At 39.4% G+C, this 21,993-nt stretch overlaps 1 protein-coding gene across 1 annotated transcript in view; it reads left to right on the forward strand.

Moving 5' to 3' along the window:
* The first annotated feature begins 2,113 nt into the window (after positions 1–2,113).
* The window catches only part of PTGFRN (prostaglandin F2 receptor inhibitor), a 100,115-nt gene continuing 80,235 nt past the window's right edge, over positions 2,114–21,993 (forward strand). Inside the window, exon 1 of the mRNA XM_014062941.2 lies at positions 2,114–2,774. Coding sequence (XP_013918416.2) covers positions 2,720–2,774 — 55 coding nt within the window. The 5' untranslated portion in view covers positions 2,114–2,719. The remainder of the gene's footprint in view (positions 2,775–21,993) is intronic.

A 21,993-nucleotide genomic window follows, 5' to 3' on the forward strand; every position in this document is an offset into this window, starting at 1 on the left:
TGTACGAAGTGCAATGACAGTAAACTAAAACTAAATTGCATCTGTCTCCATTTATCTATTACATATACATCCTACTTTATAATCATTTAAAACAATTCCCCAAACAGATTAAAATTAAAAACAGCAAGTCAGTGAAACTCAGTAAGTCAGCATGTCAGTACAAAAATATTTTATCTTTTATTTTCCCAAATGTCATTGAAATAGTAACACCTGTGCAGGAAAAAAGAAGTGAAAAGAATTTGAAATTTGGTGAAAGCCGTGAAATGTATATTGGAAATGAAGCACTGCTGTTAGTCTAAGAGTCAAGGAATTAGTGGAAGAGAAGTATGGAGTAAGAGTAGAGCATATACAATATATTTTTTAAAAAGTCATTGCTGGGAACTGCCACATATGCCAAGATTTCTGTGCTCCAGAAGCCCATATGGCCAAGCATGTTGTAACTGGTAGGTAATCTGAGGATCTTGGCTTTACATGACCTGCTTTGCAGGGCCTCTCTTTAAAGACACCTAAAAGCTACTGCTAGTCCAGAATGCAGCAGTTATCGTTTCACACTTGTGTGAAACTGCTATTGCAAGAGCTGAACTGGTAATGGGTAATATCTCTGTGCAGATTAAGGCTTAAAAGTTTGACCCCTTTTAAAGCCTTACATAGCTCAAATCCTGGTTATCACTGTATGTCGCTCACAGTAATATCTGTTCATTCAATAAAATATGGAAAGAGCTCCTACTCTGAAGGAGTGTTGCCATTAGAAGTCAGGGAGGTAGGTCTTTCCCATTGCTGCCTTTCTCCTCCAAACAGCACTGTTTCCAAAATCATACCAGAACCAACACTTAAGATTTAGGAAAGCTGTAAAGACAGAATGCCTTTGGGGCTATTAGGGTTGAAATTGCTCCTGCAGTGAGATTACCATTTGTATCAACTTGTTCTTTGTTGTTTTTTGGCACAATGTGGTAGGAGAGAATATTATTATTCTGTTTGTTGTTTTAACTCTTTTCAGTGTATACTAGAAGTGTAAGCTGATTAGAATCAAGTGACATGCAAGTTTAAATAAATACTTTCAAGGCATGGGAAAAGAAAACTGTGGGAATAAACACCTTCCAGTTGTTTTGTTTTACTACCTGTATTATTGAACAAAGCTGAAAGTGTATTAAATAGGAAGCACAAAAATACTGATCATTTCATTATTCTCATCACTGTGATTCAGGATGTCAACTCTTGATTTCTAAAGCAGTAATGTTTTCCCTTTGAATTAGTTTTCTTTCTCCAGAGTCACCTTCCCTAAAAAAAATCCTGTGAAAGAGAGCAAAATTCATACCTCATAAATTATAAATATTATCTTCAAATGCTGGGCTAACACAAGCTCTCTAAATTAAAACTAATTAAGAAATGTCTTAGTGAGAATCTCACCCCACAGTTTACATATCCGTGTAAACCAGCATCAATTAAAAAGCTCCCGGAGTTCAAGAGGAACTCTTCCTTACACAAGAGGAAATACTCAATGTCCACAGTTACTTATAAATGAACAATGAAAGGACTGCAGCTCGGAACATGGACAGATCCGAAAACACAGCTGCTGTTTTGACGAAACTAGACGGACTGCATCCCTTCCCATGCTTACCTGAGACTAAACCTGGTGGAAGCAAAGGGATTTTACCTCCCGAATAAACACCTCCAGTCTCGCCTTGCAAATCTTACAACCTTTGGCGTCGAGCGCATTTGTTTTCAAGAGAGATTCCTACACTCACCACGGTTTTCGAAAGCGCGGGGTAAAGCCCACGTGCGGCCGGGCTGTCAGCAGCCGCGTTCTTTGATTCACTTCCCGGCTTCTTTGACTTGAAAGTCGTTCGGTTATGCGGGCAATCTTTTCCCCTCCCCTCCTTTCTCCTTCACTCATAGAACTGGGCGGGGACAGGCGGAGGCGAAGACTCGGGTGTGTGTGTGTCTCTCTCTCTCTCCCCCCTCCCTCCCCCCTCCCTCTCTCTCTCCCTCCCTCCTCCCTCCTCTCCTCTCTTCTCCCTCCCTCCCTCTCCCTCTCCCTCTCTCTCTCTCTCCGTTCTTGCCTTTGCCCGGCGACCACTTTTCCGCCGCGGACTTGGAGGCGCTGGGTTTCCCTTCCCGCGCCAAAAAGAGGGAGGAGAGGGCGGGGTCCGCTCAATGGCATTGGCTGGCGCGCCAGCCTCGGGCGGAGGGCGTGACCGGCTTAGGTAGCGACGTTTCCTTGTAACCCGAGCCTTAATCGATGGCTTTCCTCAGCCCGGGAGAGGCGACGCGCGGACTCTGTAGAACGCGCGGTCGGAGAACAAGCAGCGGCTGCCTGGAGGAGTGTCCGCGCTTCACCTTCCTCCTCTTCCCCTTTAAGGCGTGGGGGCCGGGCTGGCCTCCCTTCGGCACCTGTGGGAGGGGGAGCGGGGCGGGGGCAGGGAAAGTTTGGGTCTGTGGTTGGCTGCGCGGCCGGACTTAGGCGGCGGCGGTGGGGGAGAGAAAGCGGGCGTCTCCCGCCCTCTCTTGCTCGCGCCTGCCGGTTCCCAGGACAATCCAGAGCCAGCGGGGAACGAGCGACGGCTGTTGGCTGCCACTCGGATTGGATTCGATTCCCTCCCCCGCCCCCCTCCTGGCATAGGCTTCACTTGACTGAAGCGGGGAAGCTCATTAACCGGCCGCTTTGGGAGGTTCCGGCTGGCTTTCGGCGCGTCTTCGCTCCCAATCTGGACGCGGCGGAATGGGGCACCGGGCGAAGAAGGCGCCTCTTTCTCTGCTCCTCTTAGTGTTGGCGGGTGAGTCTTGGGGAGAGAGAAAGAAAAGTGGCTGCGGAAAGGGATAATGCCGGTATGCACCGAGGCGGGAGGGAGAGATTTTAGTGGGTGTGAGAGCATGCTTTTTTCAAGACGGAGGGTGACGGTCTGGAGCCCTCAATAAACTAATTTCTTTGCGCTCATTAAGCCGATACAGGTATTGTGGCGAGACGTGCGGTGCCAAAAAAAGGAGGGTGGAATGGTGAAGGGTCTTGCTCGCGAGCCATATTGTCTTTGATAGGAGTCTCTCTCTCTTTAATCCCTACTGGGACCAGATAAGTCATGACTTCGTACTGGGCAAAGCACACTTCACGCTCAGAAAACCTTTTTTCTTTTTTAATGATCGCACAGTTGCTTTTTTTTTTTTTTTAAGGAATCGACCCTACACACCTTAAGACTCGTGCATTATGGGCACATGGTTTTTCTAACCCGAGTATGTAGGAAATCCTTAAGGGAAAAAATATTGTGCTAAGTGCCATGACCGTCCTTTCTCTTACTCTGAATTTAAAAATTGGGTCTAGATCTTTGATTTGTATGTGTGTGTTGAAAGAGAGACCTTTGTTTTCTTAAGCTGTTTTTCCCAAATGTCGAAGAGAGATAATCTATAGAATTCTTTGGATAGTTTATTACCCCGTCTCTTCCGCTCCTTAGCAATGAATTAAAAACATTTACCTTGAGTTTTCACATTTCACTAAAACAGTAAAAAACAAACAAACGGGTATTTGCAACGGCTCCTTTAAGCGGTTAGGGCATGTAATTATTGTGAACTTTCTAGTTGAAAGATTTTTAGGAGAGGGGGAGGGAATGTTATCTTTTTTCTTCCTTTGGGGGAGTGTCTCCCCCAGTAATCACTTCATAGTTCCTTTTGTGATGATGTCACTGGGTTCACTTAGGGAGCAGTGAACTTATTTGCATTTTGTCTATCTTGGTAGAACTCTAGCATCTGAGGTGCTCCAACACTAATTTTAGGTTTGTTAATTTGTGTTTTCTCTGCTATGTTCTAATTAATGAATGGCACCTCTAAAGTTATAGGCTCTGGGGAGAGCTGTCTTGGTGTGGATTCCAGTGCTAGACAAGAAAAGGTGTGTTTTGTACTTGTGTTTTGGGCTTTAGTATGTAGTTTAAAATTAGAAATATGTATGAGACTGAAGAAACCTAGATATGCAATATGTACAAAGGAATTTTGAAGTAGTGTATTGGTGATTTTGACTTTGGGGAATTATTTGGTGATTTTGACTCTGGGGAATTATTTCAGAACTTCTGTCATTAACCAATAATGTCAGTTAAAATTAAATACATTACAAAATGTTTTCATTTTTAAAGCTACAGAATTCAGAAGAATTTTATTGGGTTAAACTTAATTGGAATTTATCCCTGGGGCTAATGGGAGGATAGATTTTATTAAATATTACATCATTAACTTTGGAGTACAATAAGCCTCAATTTGAAGGACCCATTCAGAAGACATCAGCTATCTGAATACAGACTTTGGACTTTACTCCTAAAAATATAAAGGTTCATTGCTTGGTGAATCAGTCTAGATGATTTGCATTAATTTATATGTTAAGTTATTACAGCAATATATTTTATGTAATTTTCATAGACTTGGATTTCATGGACAGAGAGATTTAGTAGCATTCCTTCTCTCCATGTGGTTCATTAAACTGAGGTGTTATTAGACTTCAATTTTCATCAATTCTTACCAAATAATTATTTTCATTCACAAGATTACTGGATTATAGGAATGGCCATATTTCATATTTCTGTAGTTTATTTATTTTGGAGGTGATTAATTTAATTCCATGGAGATATTTAGTGAAGATCATTGATAATGATCATTAAGCACAAAATCAGGAGTTATTGTCTTTCAGTAGCATGGCTTCCCTGAACTATATTTAAGAACAGATTTGGACTGCAATTTCTATGTTAGCCCTGAACTGAAGAGGCAAGAGTCCAGTTTTAAAAGCCCAAAGGCTTCATGCTATATTTATGTTTTTGCATTAATTGTTGGTAATGTTGCCCAATTAATTGGTTCTGGCTTGTTTCCAGTATTAGAAAAGAGGAGAGAACCTATAACCAGCAAGTTATGAAAAAAAATGTATTGTGTTCCAAAAATGATAGCACCAACAATACTTATTCTTAAATTGTCTATGAAGAAAATGGTGCCTTGCCACCATCACGATTGAAAAAAAGTTTCAGCACTACTGTAACAATATTGCATAGAAGTTGCACACATGGAAAGTGAGGTGAGGGAAGAAGGAAAAGAAAAAAAGTATGTCAAGATGCAAAAATACTTCTATGCTTATTGCAGATATTGGAATGTAATTACATACTGGTAGGTTTTGCATAATGACACCATCATCTGCGCCTTCAATTTGATATAACCTTGATTTTCTGCAGATGCTTTCTTAAAAATGCCCTTTGCTTTGTTTGTTTGTGATAATTGTTTTCAAGTCACAATTGACTCATTGTAGGTGCCTGAACTAGTTCCTGCAGTTTTTTTGGCAAGATTTTCAAAAGTATCTTGTCACTGCCTCCTTCTTAGGGATGAGAGATAGTGAGTGGCCCAGCTGTGTTCATGCCTAAGGCAGGACTGAACCTCATGCCTTCCTAGTTTCTTGCTTAGTGCCTTAAACCACAGATTGTAAGCAGGCCTGTTTTTACATTTCACTCATATTTCCATCTTTAAATGTCAAAATATAATCCTTAGTCAATAAAGAGTTTGAGAATTGCTTCTCATATATGTTGAGGGTTGTGTTGTTAAAGGGACACAAGTGTTACATGTAATTAGATCAGTGGTAGTCAACCTGGTCCCTACCGCCCACTAGTGGGCGTTCCAGCTTTCATGGTGGGCGGTAGGCATTTGCTGTAACTCTGCTTTATAAATTTTATAAAGTAAAATTACTTCCCTACTTTATAAATCACCATTACTGTGGAACTAGTGGGTGGTCAGAAAATTTTACTACTAACAGAGATACAAAAGTGGGCGGTAGGTATAAAAAGGTTGACTGCCCCTGAATTAGATAGAATTTGTACCTATAAAACAAGTAAAGAAATTTGTGAAATGTTTGACTAATTTATACCACATAGGCAGGCATAGTTCACTGTGATGTGTTATATGATTAGAAATGTACCAGTTATATATTTACCAACTACAGTAGAAAGTGTGATACTGTTTCACAGAAAAACAAATAGAGGCACTTGCCTTAAGAAATCACTTTCTGTGACTGCACATATGGTGTAAGCCCCATAGGTAAATGCTTCACTATCCTTCACAGTTTAATAGCAACATAGAAAGTTTCTGCAAGCTGTTTGTGATCAATCTGTAACCTGAGCAAATGTCAAGCTCTCCAGTTCTAATTAAGATAAATAAGATAATTTAATTTAAAAACCTGCTGCTTTCTTTGGTGGGAAAAGCTTGAGGGAAGGAGGTGAGTCAAGTTATACCTCTGTAAGAAAACTCACAGTAAACTTGTAAAACCTCCAGGTAATCAATATTCCTCTTCCATGCTTCAGAGGCCATTCTTTTTTTCTGCCTAATCTTCAGTTTTTGGCTAGCATTAGGGAATCTTTCAGAGACTTCATTTCATGTTCATTGTTCTTTGCCATTGCTTGCATTTCCAGCTGTTTGATTTCTTTGATGCTACAACAGTTAGTAATTTGAATCAAGGTTTAATTCAAATCCTGCCGTTAAAGGCTTCCAGTAATTAGTTGCTTGTCTGCTTGTAATCATGAACCTCATGAAGCAGTGTCCTTTACAATGCAATTATAGTTAGACAACAAAAATTAGAACATAAAGGGGTTTGTTCTTTAGATATCCTATTTAGCAGATAAATAAAATAAATATGCAAAAATAAATCTTGGAAATCCTGCTTGTCCAAATGGTAAGTAAAAGAATATGTTTTGTTTTCTTTTGCTGGAAATCTACATGAATTGGACTAATTAAATAAACTACTTTGCAAGCAGACATCTTGGGGTTCAGCAAGTACAAAAAGAGAACTGTGTGAAACCAAAACAATTCTAAGTTGAGAAAAATTCTGCTGTAAGGAATTATTACAATGTTTAGGCTTTTAGAAGAATGAGAATGAGAATTAGAAGAATTTGAGAATGAAGGTGTGCATTGGGAGACCTAGTAGAGGTATAGAAAATGTGCATATATGTGAAAAATAGTACAAGATTTTGTTTCTTCTTTTGTAATAGAATTCTGGGTCATTCATTGAAGCTAAATGTGGGGAAATTTAAGGCCAATGAAAGGATGTACTTTACACAGAAACCACACTTGTTTAGCCAAGTTCTGGTTTGGTTTCCTTTTCTCTCTAATTTCAATACTAGACAGTTTCCCAAATATAATACGAAGGAAAGTTTGTCTACAAGTCTATCATATGTTTAATGTTTGTTAAGTATACACCCAAGGAAGATTGTCTGAGGTGAGACAGTGGAGATGTTTTTGTTTGTCTTAAAGATCATGGTATTTGGGAGGATTTTGAAAAATAGTTCTTATATAGCATACATGTGTTGCCTATGCATATTTTTCTGAGCATTAGCAATTTCTGTTTTATAAAATGGGTATTTGCTGGGCTTTGTGGCATAGATAGAGTAGCATTTGGAAGTCAGATCCCCTCTTCAAACTATATTCACGAAACAGCTGTGTAGAGGACTGATGCCAGGAAGTAAAGTGAGAGTGGCTTAGCCTCAGGACCAGGATGCTTCTCTGCAGCACTTTTTAAAAAGCTGCTTTTGTTTTATAACTCCATGAATTCAGGAGTTTATGTGAAGTTCTGGAAACTATACATTTACTTCTAAAATTTAAGATTATATACAATTATGTGCAATTTTATACAGGTTTAGACAACTCTAGAGAACTTTTATGTTTTAACAAATCACTAAGTGAACCTGAAAACCTGCATTATGATATAAAAACATGAAAGGTTCAGAAATATGAAAACCCTTCAGCCAGACTTTATATTTCTTCCTCTGGAGAAATAGCTTTCAAACACTTCCTGTAGCAAGCTAAATGCCTTTTTTTCTATTCTTGATTTTGAATTTTACCCCATTGTTCCTTGCAAAACTCTTCAAGCTCAGATAGTGCTTCCACAAAGGAGCTGTTACATGTACCAATTTAAGGGGCATCCATTTCTATACCTATCATATTCACTTTTTCTTATCCTGAATTTGTCAACAGCTGCACGCACATCAATTCAAATTTGCACAAAGATGGTATGTTTAGTTTGTACCATGTAGAGGTTGTGTCAGCTTTTGTTCACTTAGGAATTCATACAGCTGCATTATTTACTCAAAGCAAGTTGCATTTAGCCTGCAGTCTTTGTGGCCATGCTTACAATGAAAGCATCTGAAAACCTTTGAAGAGATATTGTAACTTCTCTTTGCATGATTAAAATGCCCGTGCAGATCACATCTGTTAGTATTTGGCATGCTATGTGAAATCTACTCATTTTAATGCCTCAGGAGAGAAACTGTGTTCTTTATTGTTTTCATGGTATGTGAATTTGAACTAGACTGATCCTATTAAATTTGTTGTTGTTTCATGTTGTGAAATTGTTTAGGGATCCGCAATAATACCCTATTTGTGCTTTTTTTAAAAAAAAATCCAGTGTATGACTACACACAGGTGTCAAACTCATGCCATCATGTGATGTTTTGCAACATTTTCCCCCTTCATGGAACTGGGGTGGGTGTGGCTTGCACATGACTCATCCAGCCCACGGGCCACCAGTTTGAAACCCCTGATCTACAACATAAAAGCTTCACCAATGCTATTTTAATAAAGTGTGGCATACAGTGTATGTTTTTCCATATTTTTAAAAAACAATCAGGACTGCTTTACTTTAAAGATAAAGGTTTTATTCTGTCCAGTCATGCCCAACTCTAGGGGGCAGTGGCCATCTCTTTTTCTTAGCTGTGATCACATCTTTGGTGATCATGTGGCAAGCATAACTATTATTTACCCAAGATGTATGGAACACTGTTACCTTCCCACCAAAGTGGTACTTATTTATTTATTTGCATTTGCATGCTTTCAAACTGCTAGGTGGGCAGGAGTTGAACCAATTAATGTGCGCTTATCCCGTCATGTGGCTCTGGGGTCTTGAACCCAGCTGCCAAGCTCAGTATCTTTAACCACTGACCATTGCAACCCCTGCTTTATTTTACTTGTGCATTTATTAGTACATTACATATTATATCTGGAATATTGACATGGTAGTTTATGTAGGCATGCAAAAATATGTGTTGTGTGTTGTGTGTGTGTGTGTGTGTGTGTGTGTATATATATATATATATATATATATATATATATATATATACACATACATATACATATACATATACATACACACACACACACACACACACACACACACACACACACACACACACACATATATATATATATATATATATATATATATATATATATATATATATATATATATATGTGAAACTGAGAAAGTAAAAAGGAATTGAATAAGAATCCTCTGATCTTATGGAATGTGATTGATGAATACAGGTAGGAACTTAAGAGTTAGGTTTAATTATTAATAAAAGGTCTAAATGTATGGCAAAAAGTATGAATTAGTTCTCTAGACCAGCTAGATAGGCTAATAAACATGCATGTTACACTTCACTAATGGGGCTGATGGAAGTACAAGTTATCTTTGTTTAGTGACCACTATTGGAATGGTCAGTGTGGTCACTAAGTGATGCAGAAAATCATGTGACCATGGCTATGCTTATGATTTTACTTTAGCTTTTCTTTGTTTTAGTGTCAGAAGAATCAAATCCCAAACAGTCAGGTAGCTCAAACATCAGGAAAGGTTTCTGGAACTCAACTCACAAGGAAGCCAGATACAAGGGCAAAATCCTTCTTCCCTGTCTGCCCTGTCCTTTGGAATATTTACCCTGGCATTGGAATAATTAGTAAGACAGGAATTAATGTTTGTATTGACATTCATTGGAGAGGAGAGGAAGGGATTAAAGAGAGTAAGCAAGCACATAATGGAAAGTACCCATAGAATGTGCTAGTGCTGGCTGTTTACCTACTATGTTCCCACCTACTATGCTCCCAATTTGTAACCCTAAGCTACATAGAAAGGAAAGCCGAAGTGTGAAGCTGATTAAAGTCTTGTCAGTTCCAGGCAGCGTTCATGATTCTGCTAGTTAAAGTCTCAGAATTGTGCTTGTTAATATGCAAGCCCTGTTTCAGACAAAAGCAGCTCAGGAAGAGCTAACTTGTTTAGATATTTTCTCTACTCTGCAGGATAAGAAAAAATGAGTTAGGTACAGAACAATGCATACACATTGGCTGTAATGGCAAATGTGCGATAAAGATTCTGCAAATGTGTAATAGATATGTTGGCATCAGGTATAAGGTTATTTTGGAATAATAATCACTTATTGAACTGGTATTCCACTCAACTCTCAGTGATTCTGAGCGTTAAATTCACAAATTCAAGATTAGTGAACCTAAAGCATCAGTCCCAAACAGCCCAAAGTTTTTGTGACTTTTAACTTTTGGTTCACTAAAAGCTAATATTTTTTTTGAACATGGAGGTGACATTGGAATTGAGAAATTTCATGCTTCAAGATGGGAAATAATACAGTCTGGAGTACAAATATGAAGGCATTATTTGAAAAGCTATACCCTAGGAGTCTAGGAGAAGCCATGTTCCCCCGTAAAAACAAATCCTAGGATAAAAATTAATACATGAGTTATAACTGAAATAATCCTGAGCTTGAACTTGACAAACTGTAAATTCATTTTTTTCTTCAGAAAAAGAGTCTGAGACAAGTTAACAAATTTTTGCACACCCAGAAATGAATAGTGTAGTTTAATGTTTTAAAAATGTGTAAATATGAAGATTGTTAAGGAATGGAAGTGAAATGGAACAGGTATCAGTGTATTTCTCTATTCCAAACAAAATAGTATGAATGTTTCTGATAACTTAAGGAACCGTTACTAAGGTTCTCAACAGAAAACTATAAATATATGATAATCATATTTCATTATACAATTTTCTTAAAAATGTAATTGCCAAATTGAAGGTACACCAGCTAGATTGTAACTTATCAATAGATCTCTCCAAACAAGAAAAAGGAAAGAAATGTAATCTGTCATTGCTATAATAAAAGACAATATAGTATATTTAAAAAAAACCTCAGAGCTTAGACCCATAGAGAAGGCGAGATAATGAAATCAAATGTCCTAAAAAAAACAAAACCCAAGGCTGCACAGGGATTTCAGAATCAATTAGGTGCAGACAAAGAAATAGTTGTGTTAGCATGTAAGTGCTTATTTGAAAATGTTTCATAATCATGTGATCATAATTTGTATGCTTCACAGCCAGCATCTGGCAAGCAGAGTCAGTGGAGAAGATGGCTATACAAATTAAATAAGGACTGCCTGTCCTGTGTTGTTAAAACTCAGTCATAAAATTGGAATTCTTGCACAAAAATAGATAATGAATTCTAATAGAACTACCAAATATCAAGAAAAATGTAATTAAGTATTCAATATAAAGCGTGATGCTCATGGAAATATGCAATACGGTTCCCACCTTACAACCATTTGTTTAACAAGTATTTAAAGTTACAATGACATTGAAAAAAGTTTCAAACATCAGAGTATTCTCATGGTCGTGATCAAAATTCAGGTGCTTGGCACCTGGCATGTATTTATGATGGTTGCAGCATCCCAGTGTCATGTGATGACATTCATGGCCTTTTTAACCAGCTTCCAAAAAGCAAGGTCAGTGGCAGAAGCCAGATTTACTTAACAACTGCACTGATTATCTTAACCATAGCAGAAAAAGTTGTAAAATCAGATGTATGTCACTTAACAACAGTGATGTGCGGTGAGGTTCACCGCCAGTGAGGCAAGCGGGCAGGATTTCTCCTCCTCACCTAGCCGGAATAGTGCACGTGCACGGGCCATCCACCCCCCTCACCCCAGCTGCACCTGAGGAGAGGGGAGAAAGCCAAGCAGAGCCCCCCTTCTCACTCAAAGCCCTCTTAAAGCAGAGAACAAGCCTGCTCTATGGCGGACAGGCGCACTGGCACTTTAAAGTGCCGGCATGCCTTCCGGGCCGGCCATTCCTGCTGAATAGCTAGGCTGGAAAGTATGCTGGCACTTTAAAGTGCATGCCGCCCGGCCACAAACCAGGACATGTTTCGCTGTATGGCGGGCCGAGGCGGCATGCACTTTAAAGTGCTGGCATGCCTTCCGGGCCTTGGAGGTCCTCCAGAGGCTTCATGAGCTTCCGTGAAGCCTCTGGAGTGCAAAAAACAGCCCTACGTGCAAATCAGAAGTTTGGGAATGGACTTCTGGTTTACTCGGAAGGCCATTTTGGCTGCTCCGGAGGCTTCTGGGAAACCTCCGGAAGGTCCCTGAAGCCGCCGGAGGGCGTCCCAGGGGGCGGGAGAGGCTGTTTTCACCCTCCCCAGGCTCCTATAAAGCTCTGGAGCCTGGGGAGGGGGGGAAAAGCATGCAAAAATGGGGGGAGCGCCTGTAGTGTGCACATGAGCATTGAGGGAGTCGTGCATTGCAGCACGCCCGTACACGACCCCCACCTGCGCTCTCCCACTTATGGCATGTGAGCCAACAAAGGTTTGCCATCGCTGTTCTATAATATTGAACCGGATTTCTCCCAAGCATTGCAGATGCCCTCCGTAGACCACCCATGGTGGCTTTGGCTTCTCTTTGCTCCCTGGTACCCAAGGATATGGCAGACAACTTGAAGGCCGGCGCTAGGAAGGTGTAGATGATCCTCAGGAAGACCTTCCAATCAGCATTGTGGGCCATAAAGGCAGCAGCCTCTGTGTCATTTTTCAACTGCACCGCTATCCTTTGGATGGAGCAGATCCAGGCGTGTATCCCACCGGAGGACGTTCGTCTCCACCAGGACTTGAACAAGTTAGTAGTGGTTACTCAATTCTCCACTGACGCAACCTTAAACACTATGAAGTTTGCCTCCAGGGCCATGCCATCATCCGTTGCGTCTTGTTGTCTCCTGTTGCTCTGGTGCTGGCAGGCGGACAACAAGGAGAAGTGGCAGCTGGCCTCAGCGGCCTACTCTGGGGTTTCCCTTTTTGGGGCTTCCCTTGACCCAATCCTGGTCGAGGACAAAAACAAGAGAAAGGTCCTGCCTACCTCAGCAAGGAAGATGGAACAGAAGGCCACTCCCTATTACCGCAGGTCAGCATTCCGCCCACAGGAACAGACGCACCAGAGCAGGTACCCTCCCACCAGGTCAGATAGGCGAAACAATAGGGGATACAATAGGAATAGATCATGCTTCCAGCCCCAAAGTAAGCAGCCCTTTTGGGGCGAGGTGGTTGCCTTTATCGCCGGGACAAATACATCGGCCTCTACCCCACCCATTGATGGCCTGGCACTGTTCTCAGATGCCTGGGCGCAGATTTCCACTGATGCATGGGTACTTAGTATGGTGAGATTTGGTCTTTGTCTGGAATTCCTCCCTGTTCCTCTGAACACCGCACATTTCCCCCTGCCAAGCGCGTTGAGAAGCGCCGGCAGATGTGGCAGGACATCCAACACCTGCTTGATGTTGGGGTGATAGAGCCGTCCCTGGGGACCAGGCGGGCAGGGAGTTCTATTAGAGCATTTAGTAGTGCCCAAGTCTTCGGGGGGATGGAAAACCATTTTGGATTAAAGCTTCTGAACCAATTCCTGGTCTACAAGTGTTTCAAGATGAAATCTCTCAAGTCCATCTTGGCAGGGATTTGGGAGGGGGGATTACATGGCCTCCATTGACCCCACAGAGGCTTCCCTGAGCATAGGCATTTCCTTTGCTTCATCTATCTGGGGGTTTACTATAAATACAGGGCCTTGCTGTTTGGTTTAGCTTCGGCATCCTCGTCCAGGGGGGTGTCACCTTCCCAGACAAGGACGGACCTTCAATGGGTCATTTACATGCTCCAGAGTTTGGGGTTCTCTGTTAACTTCGATAAGAGTACCCTTACTCCAGCCACTAGGATTCTTCATCTAGGAACTGTTATTGAATCCCGTTTCAGTAGAGTTTTTCTTTCTGTGGATCGCAAATCCAGTTTGTTGAACTTAGTTAAGCAAGTTTGGAAGGATCGTTGTGTTCCCATAGCCCTCATCTCCAGCTTGCTGAAAAAGCTCATCTCCTATATTGAGGTGGTGCCGTGGATGCAACTACATGCCAGGACACTTCAATGGAGGCTGCTCCCGTACCAGAGGTCCGATTACAGCAATTTGACGCTCAAGATGCTACAGATACTGTTGTCCCTCAAATGGTGGATGTCTCCAGCCTTGCTCAAGGGTTGCAAATTCAGGGAACTGGAGCATCTCATCCTGACAACGGACACCAGTCTGTTCGGCTGGGGGGGCGACCCTGAATTCCCAGCTAGCACAGGGCCAATGGTCATGGAATGACTTGCGGCAACATAAATTGGCTAGCCCTACATGGTATCGGACCTGGGTACTTGAGAGACCACCTCCTGCCAATTACCTCCCTACGACTAATTAGATCCCACAGATTAGGCCTCCTCCGGATACCATCAGCTAGCCAGTGTCAACTGTCGACCACCCGGGGGAGGGCCTTTTCTGTGGCTGCTCCGGCCCTCTGGAATGATCTCCCTGTGGAGATTCGGACCCTCACCACCCTTCAGGCTTTCCGCATAGCCGTCAAGACCTGGCTGTTCCGGCAGGCCTGGGGCTGTTAAGTTCCCGGCCCCACTTGAATTGCTGCGTTTGTTGTATCTTTAATCTGTCTCTGTATTCTGTTTGTCTTGTTCGTTTTTGTATTGCCCCTTCCCCATGTGTTTGTTCGCCGCCCTGAGTCCCCCTGGGAGTAGGGCGGCATATAAGTTTAATAAATACTAATACTAAATACTAACTCCAGGCAATCCAGCTCACACTATGATGGTTTCAGACCACGGTCGAAGGCCACCACGTCCTGGTATTAACCGACAATGTGGCAGCAAAGGCACACATAAATCGACAGGGGGGCACGCAGTCCAGGGTGCTGCATGTAGAGGCGATGTCACTGGGGCTCTGGGTGGAGAAGCATCTACACTCCAAGTGGAACACATCACCGGCATCGACAATCACCAAGCAGACTGGTTGAGTTGGGAGACGGTGGACAATGGAGCGTGGAAACTTTCCAGGGAGCTGTTCGAGAAGGTTTGCCAGAAGACCGGTGGTGGACCTGTTCGCCACTCTGTCCAACGTGCAAGTTCTGCGGTTCTTCTCTCATTTCCCCACTCGGGGAATATAAGGGGTCGACACCCTTCGCACAAGATGGCCACTCAGGCTGCTGTACGCTTTCTCTCCCCTCCCTCTCCTTCCTGGGTTCATTGAGAAAGTGTTCAGAAAGCAGGCAGGAGTCATCCTAGTGAGTCCGCATTGGCCCAGGAGGGCCTGGTTTGTAGATCTCATGAGCCTTTCATTAGAAAGATATGGAGGATCCCCCGGGGAGAAGTGGAGTTGCATCAGGGGAAGCTGCTTCACCCAGATCCACAGTGGTTTCAACTAACCGTGTGGAGATTGAGCGGGAGTGCCTGAGGGGTGCTCACCTGTCCAGAGGGTAATCAGGACCATTGAGGCTTCCCGCAGACAGTTAACCAATAGAATATATGACTCCACCTAGGTGATGTTTGTTGCTCGGTGTTGGTCTGTTCGCGTGGAGCCTTGGTCCCACAGATCCTGGACTTCATCCAGGACGGGTTGGATAAAGGATTGTCTCTTGCCACAGCCAAGAGGCAGTTGGCAGCGCTAGCCAAAATGATTAAGGGTGAGGGCCATACTCCGCTAACCCGTCTATCCTAGTTCAGAGGTTCCTCAAAGGGGCGGCTCACTTATGTCCCCCGCCTGTTCCCAGGTGGGACCTCCCCACAGTGCTGTGGGCCCTTATGACATGTTGACCTGCAATATGTGGACATGCAAAAAAATAAGTGCAAGTGAAAACTGATGTAGCACCCCCAGATGATATAGTGGCAAATGCTCTCACTAAGCTATCACCTGCAGACTGCTTCTTTTGGCTCAAAAAAACACAAAATAATGCACATGGTGCAACCAATTGCAACACAGTTTGGTGCATTGAGCTGATGAGATAGGGAATGGACTGTATCATTCTGTTTCCAAATTGTTTCCTTCAGGATCCAGAATAGAGCAGGGATCATCTGGTGTGTTATTTTCCATCTCTATTCTGTTGCTGTTTTATATGTAAATGAATGAAAGATGGAATAACTAAAGGTCACTCCCTTTGGTACAATCTTTGATAGCTACCTAGTTCAGCCCTTCTAATATAAAGGTTCTGACAACTAAAAGGTCTGTCCTTCTGATACAGATATATAGATAATGTAAATTTTTGCCTCTTATTCATGTTTCTCCTTTTCTTGTTTTTTCTGGTTAACTTTTTTCAGTTTTGGCAATGTTTAATAAACAAACAAACATCAAATTATATTGTTAGCTGATTGAATGGTTTGTCTGCTTGCTCTGATTTGGATATAAGGATTGACAGAATGTTCTTGGGGCTGGAAGTTATCAACAGTAACATTCTACTACCACAGAAATATGTGTGGTTTCACTAATGGAAAATATGAAAGAGAAATACTTGATGGAATTAGGAAATAGCGGCTGAAAACAATGCATATAAAATTATTGCTGCAAAAAATATGAAAGGTTTGATATGTATATTGGAAAAAAAAGGTAAGTTACAGAATACATAGTCCATGGGTGTCAAACTCATGGAGTCACATTGCCATCATGTGATGTATTGCAATGTTTTCCCCCTTCACAGAGCTGGGATGGGCGTGGCCTGCATGTGATGCATCTGGCCTATGGGCCGCCTGTTTGACACTCCTGATGTAGTCACAGCAACGATCAGATTAACAAGAAAATGCAAAATAATTTAGTGCTAATAAGCCAGGTTTTGGAAGTGGGAAAAGAAAGCTAAACAAAGGGCTTTTAGCAGACTAAATGGAATTAAAAATGGATTGCTGAAGAAATTTGAGATTTAATCTGAAATGGAAATATTCCAGAGATTTGTATGACATTGATAGGTTGAAGAGTGGGATTATAAATTTTTTTCTCTCAGAAATAAAATGATGTAAAGGAAATCATAAAAGTTGCAAAACTGTTGAAAAGAAAAGGTAAGCCTGCATTCATAGATAGAAAACTGTAATTCCTATTATTGACTATGAAATATAGCCAGTGTGAGGGATGCTGGTATTTTTTCTCAGCAATATCTAAAATATCACAAATCACTTAAAAAAAAAACCTTTTACTGTAGCAAGGATGTTCTAGGTTTGGGAAAGCAAGTGGCATAACAAGATTTGGGAAAACAGATTATTTCAACTTCATGATATTTCTGAGATAAATGGCACAATGAAGAAAAAAGCTGAATTAAAGAATAGCTAGAATCGCTCACATTTGTTGAGTATCTGTCAGAAATAATGAGGTTTCTGATAGAAGTAAATATAGAAACCTTACAGTAAGCAATGGAAATTCTGTGCCATCAAGAAGGATTTCTTTTTCTTTTATTTCTTCTAAATGTTTTTTTATGTACTGTATTGCTTAGAATCACTTCCTTCCCTTCTGAAATTCTTTGCTGTAGTGACATTCCCGACATCTGTATAAAGGGTTGTTAAGTGCTTTGAGAATCATGCTCCTGAGAGTTGACTCAATTAAAACCAGGTTCTTTACATGTGAGCAGGGCCAATCTTGACAATTTTAATGTACGTTGAAGTGCAATGTGAGAACTGGTGGATCAGATACAGAAACTATTGTCATCTCAATACCTTGCGCAGCTACAGTATATGAATGCATTGTCAGACTAGTATTTACTAAGAACAATTTTGTTTGCTCATGTAAAACAAAATAGTCTTTGGTGTGTTTTTTTTGTGAAGTGACCCCAAGGGATATATAAGCAAAGAGAATGCCAACTTGCTTGTTGAAAACCAGGTTCTGTAGTCCGTTTACAGCAATGTCAATTTTTATATACTAGACTGACTGTAAAAGCAGATTTTAGAAGAATATCTTTCAATAAATGATATAAAACGATATAAAGAACCATAATGGCCCAGTGGTTGGAATATAGTATTGCAGGCTAATTCTGCCAACTGACAGCTGACTGCCAATAGTTCGGTTTTCACCAGCTCAAGGTTGACCCAGCCTTCCATTCTTCCAGAGTTGGTAAAATGAGGACCAGATTATTGGGGGCAATATGCTAACTCATAAACTGCCCAGAAACAGCTATAAAGCATTGCAAAGCAGTATATAAGTTTAAATGCTATTGCTATTACTATAATATGCTATCCTAAAATAAATTATTCCAATAAATAATGGCAGCAAATAGTAGTAATTTTGGTTGGCTTGCTGTACCTAACCATGATATTCATAAATCAGGGAATACTTAAAGGTAAAAGTTTCCCCTATCCAGGTGTCCGACTCTAGGCAGTGCTTATTTCCATTTGTTAGCTGAAAAAGCTAGCATTGTACAGCATGACTATACATTGGGCGCATGGAACACTGTTACCTTCCCATTGAAGTGGTACCTATTCCCTCACTTTTGCATGCTTTCGAACTGCTAAATTGGCAGGACTTGGGATGAGTAATGGGAGTTCATCCCATCATGCAGTGGTAGAGCCTTGAACCCAGGACCTCAGTTTTCCTGCTGATAAAATTAGCATCTTTAACTGCTGAGCCATTGTGCTCCTTAGGAAATACTTAAGATGTAAAGTGAAGAAATATAAAAACAAATCAAAAACTCCAACAATTTGGTGGAAAAAAATGTGACTTCATAATGTTAGTTTCTTCCCTGAATGTGATGTGGTTATTTATATAATCGAGCCCATTTTAACAGTAACAATTAAAAAGACACATAAATATGATTGCATGACAAAAGCTACATTTTTCAGAGGGTAATATTCTTTTGAATTATACTTGGTAATTGGACAATATAAATGGATTTTCCATGAGCTTATTATAGCTCTAAGACTGATTTTGAGCATTGAAAAGATAAATGATTCCATTTGTTCAGTGAATTGAATACCTGATTGCACTTGCTACTTAGAAGCAGTTTGCCTATAGACATTGACTTTGTATAGATGTATTTATATTGAATACATAAAAAGTCATATAAATGCATTAGAAATATATATTTGAATACTATTTGCATTAGTCAAATATATATATAATTGTGTATATATAAATTTATACGTGTATAAATATTTTTCTTGTATTTTGTCTTTTTCTGTTTTAAAGTTTTATTTAGTATTATTATTTCATAAAATACAACAAAATAAAAAATAAAAAAAAGGGGAAAATGCAAGCTAAAGAAAAGGAGACAAGAAAATCGACTTTCCAACACAGTAAAATGTTAATACATTTATGACCTCAACTTTTTATATTATATATAATTAATATAAGCCAGTTCTATAGCTACACGATTATTAAATCAATAAAATTCTAAATTTATTTATTTTCTATTTTGAGCATAAAATTCAGAAGCAATATCCCAATAGAAACACGACTAAATAAAATCTATTTGTTTAAAATAGTTTATATTGCCATCTTAACCAAATCTTTTTTTTATTTTTACTCCTGTTATGGAAATTTTATATATATATGTATGTATGTATGTATGTATGTATGTATGTATGTATGTATGTATGTATATATATATATATATATATATATATATATATATATATATATATATATATATACACACACACACACACACACATACATACATACACATATATATACATACATACATATTTATTAACATTTCTGAATCATAATTTATATTAACCATAACACAATTCTCTATCAAATTCTTTAACTCTAAAGGGAAATATCTTATATTTATTTTAAGAGTTCTAAACATTTTTTTAAAAGTTCCATCTTTATAACCAAAATCAATTCTAATGGCATCTTTTTAAAATTGCTTATAACAGACATTCTTTCAAATTCAGTTTCAATAATATTTTGCCTTAAGAATTATTCAGGCATATATAAAGAAAGAAGGAAAAAAACCTGACCCATTTTCAAACTTATTTTATAAGCACGAAACAATCCATTGAAACTTTTTAAAATTACATATGTCAAATCAATAGAAAATCTATCCTAACTCCATTTAACTTAATTTTTAAGTCACTTCCTTAAGCTTGTCTTCATAAAATAAAATAAACATCAGCATGTTTATTGAATAAATATAAATTTCTTTTTTTCTCAAGAGAGTCTCCAATATGATTTTTGAAACAAATATGTCAGCATTGTCAATTTCCATTTCAATTTTCAAACTTGTTCTCTTGAGGATTGTAGATTTACTTGCAACTCTTTTTTGAATTGTTTTGTAATTAAACCATCTTTATAGTAGGCAGTGTTGGTGTAAGATTTATATTTCAAAATTACAGTTGCCCTTTGCATTGTCAAATACTTGTGCAGTAGCTTCAGTGGTTTGATAATTTTATACATGTGGTTGTATCTCTTAATTACTCATCTTTCTTCCAATTACTTGTGTGATTTGTTTCTCTTGCTGCACTTTCGTAATGTTTCATAATCAACATAGTTGATCTATCAAGTGAATTGTTCTGTTTAAATACTCTTGGAAAATAATTTTTCACAATCTCTTTCTGGCTTAAATGCCTTCCATGTTGCAACATCTTATGTTCTTTAGCTCCCTCTTATGGCCAAAGAATAAAACTTTTATTTTTTTAAAAAAGATTTTTGTAGATCAGCTGGTATCTCCTGGCCAATACATTAAAATTGGAAGATTGCAGCTTCCCACAACAATCTAAAACACCCAATGTCAAATAAAGTAACACATTCATGAAAAATGAAGAACTTTTTATGTCCCTCTATGAAAATAATAAAAAAACCTTGCACACTTCCTTATTTTAGCTCACCTCCAGAAATTCTCCTCCTCATTTAACAACAATATCCACAAAATGATGCATATCTTCAAGGGCCTCTTAGTAAATGTAATAATCAAATAAAGTGTTTTAAGAAATGAAAGGCACAGGTTTATTGTCTATTTGAAAAATAAATTCCAAAAACACTGCTTTTTCAACAATGAAATGATTGCAGCCCACCGTCCAGTTTTTAGAGATTTATCCATCTATGTTGGAGTGCTCCTGCAGTCTTTTTGCAAACCCCACCATGGAAGATCCTGTGGGATGATTCTGGGACTCTCCAAGGAAAGTCGTATACTGTTAACTTGTGGAAGTCAATTCATTGATTTGTAAATTGAAATGCTTCAGTCCAGAAAGAACTTTCAGGATAGGTCAGTTGACCATGTTCACTGAAAGCCCTGTTCCAGGGATCTTGGGAGTAATGTTAGGAGTCATGTCTGGAATAGGGATACAGAACAAATAAGCGTACAACATTGTGATATGTCACACTGAGGAGTTTGTCATGTCCCTCTCTGGTGCAAAATTGTTGAAATTTTTTTGCTTCCCTGGATTTGATGCAAATCAAATGTCTCTGAAGTAAAGGGACTAATTAAATATATGTCATTGAAGTCAAAAGATAACAAATTAACACCAGATTAGGACAAGGTATTCTTTTGCCTTGTGTTAAGCAATAGCAATCAAAATGGTTGCAGATCTTAGACTTCATTATGCTTTTGTTTTTTTATTTCCTTGGTTGTTGACTTTTTCTATAAAATATTTATGAATAATTTAACATTATTATCTGCTGTAATTGAAGCAGTGATTGATTTATGTCAATGAAAAAGCTTTGAGTGCTGGATTTGGCCAGTCTATTCTTAAAATGAGCAACATTCTTTTATGTCTCAAGGTGATTATGTCTGCTTAAACTGAAAAACTAAATAGAGTTGGGTAGGAATGAAATACACACACACACACACAAACACACACACACACACACAAACACAAACAAACAAACAAACAAACACACACACACAAATCTGACTTCTGTTAGGAGACAGTGTCTTGAGTTTTGCTTGGGCTTCTCATTTCAAATAAATGAACTAGAATTTTGTTTAATATTAAACTTTCCATTGGAGATCAGCTACGGAAAGTGACATGGTGGTTTCACATTGAGATGAGACATATGAGCGACTGTCAAAGTCTAGCCATCTGTTATCAGAGAAATAATACTATACAAATTTCAGAAATTGGGCATTTGAGACTAAACAAGGAAAATGTAGTCCCAGTTTATAAGGAGTTT

The sequence above is a fragment of the Thamnophis sirtalis genome, unplaced genomic scaffold (genome assembly GCF_051295495.1).
Source record: "Thamnophis sirtalis isolate CommonGarterSnake01/CBP01778 unplaced genomic scaffold, rThaSir2_p1.2 scaffold_8, whole genome shotgun sequence".
NCBI classification, from domain to species: domain Eukaryota; kingdom Metazoa; phylum Chordata; class Lepidosauria; order Squamata; family Natricidae; genus Thamnophis; species Thamnophis sirtalis.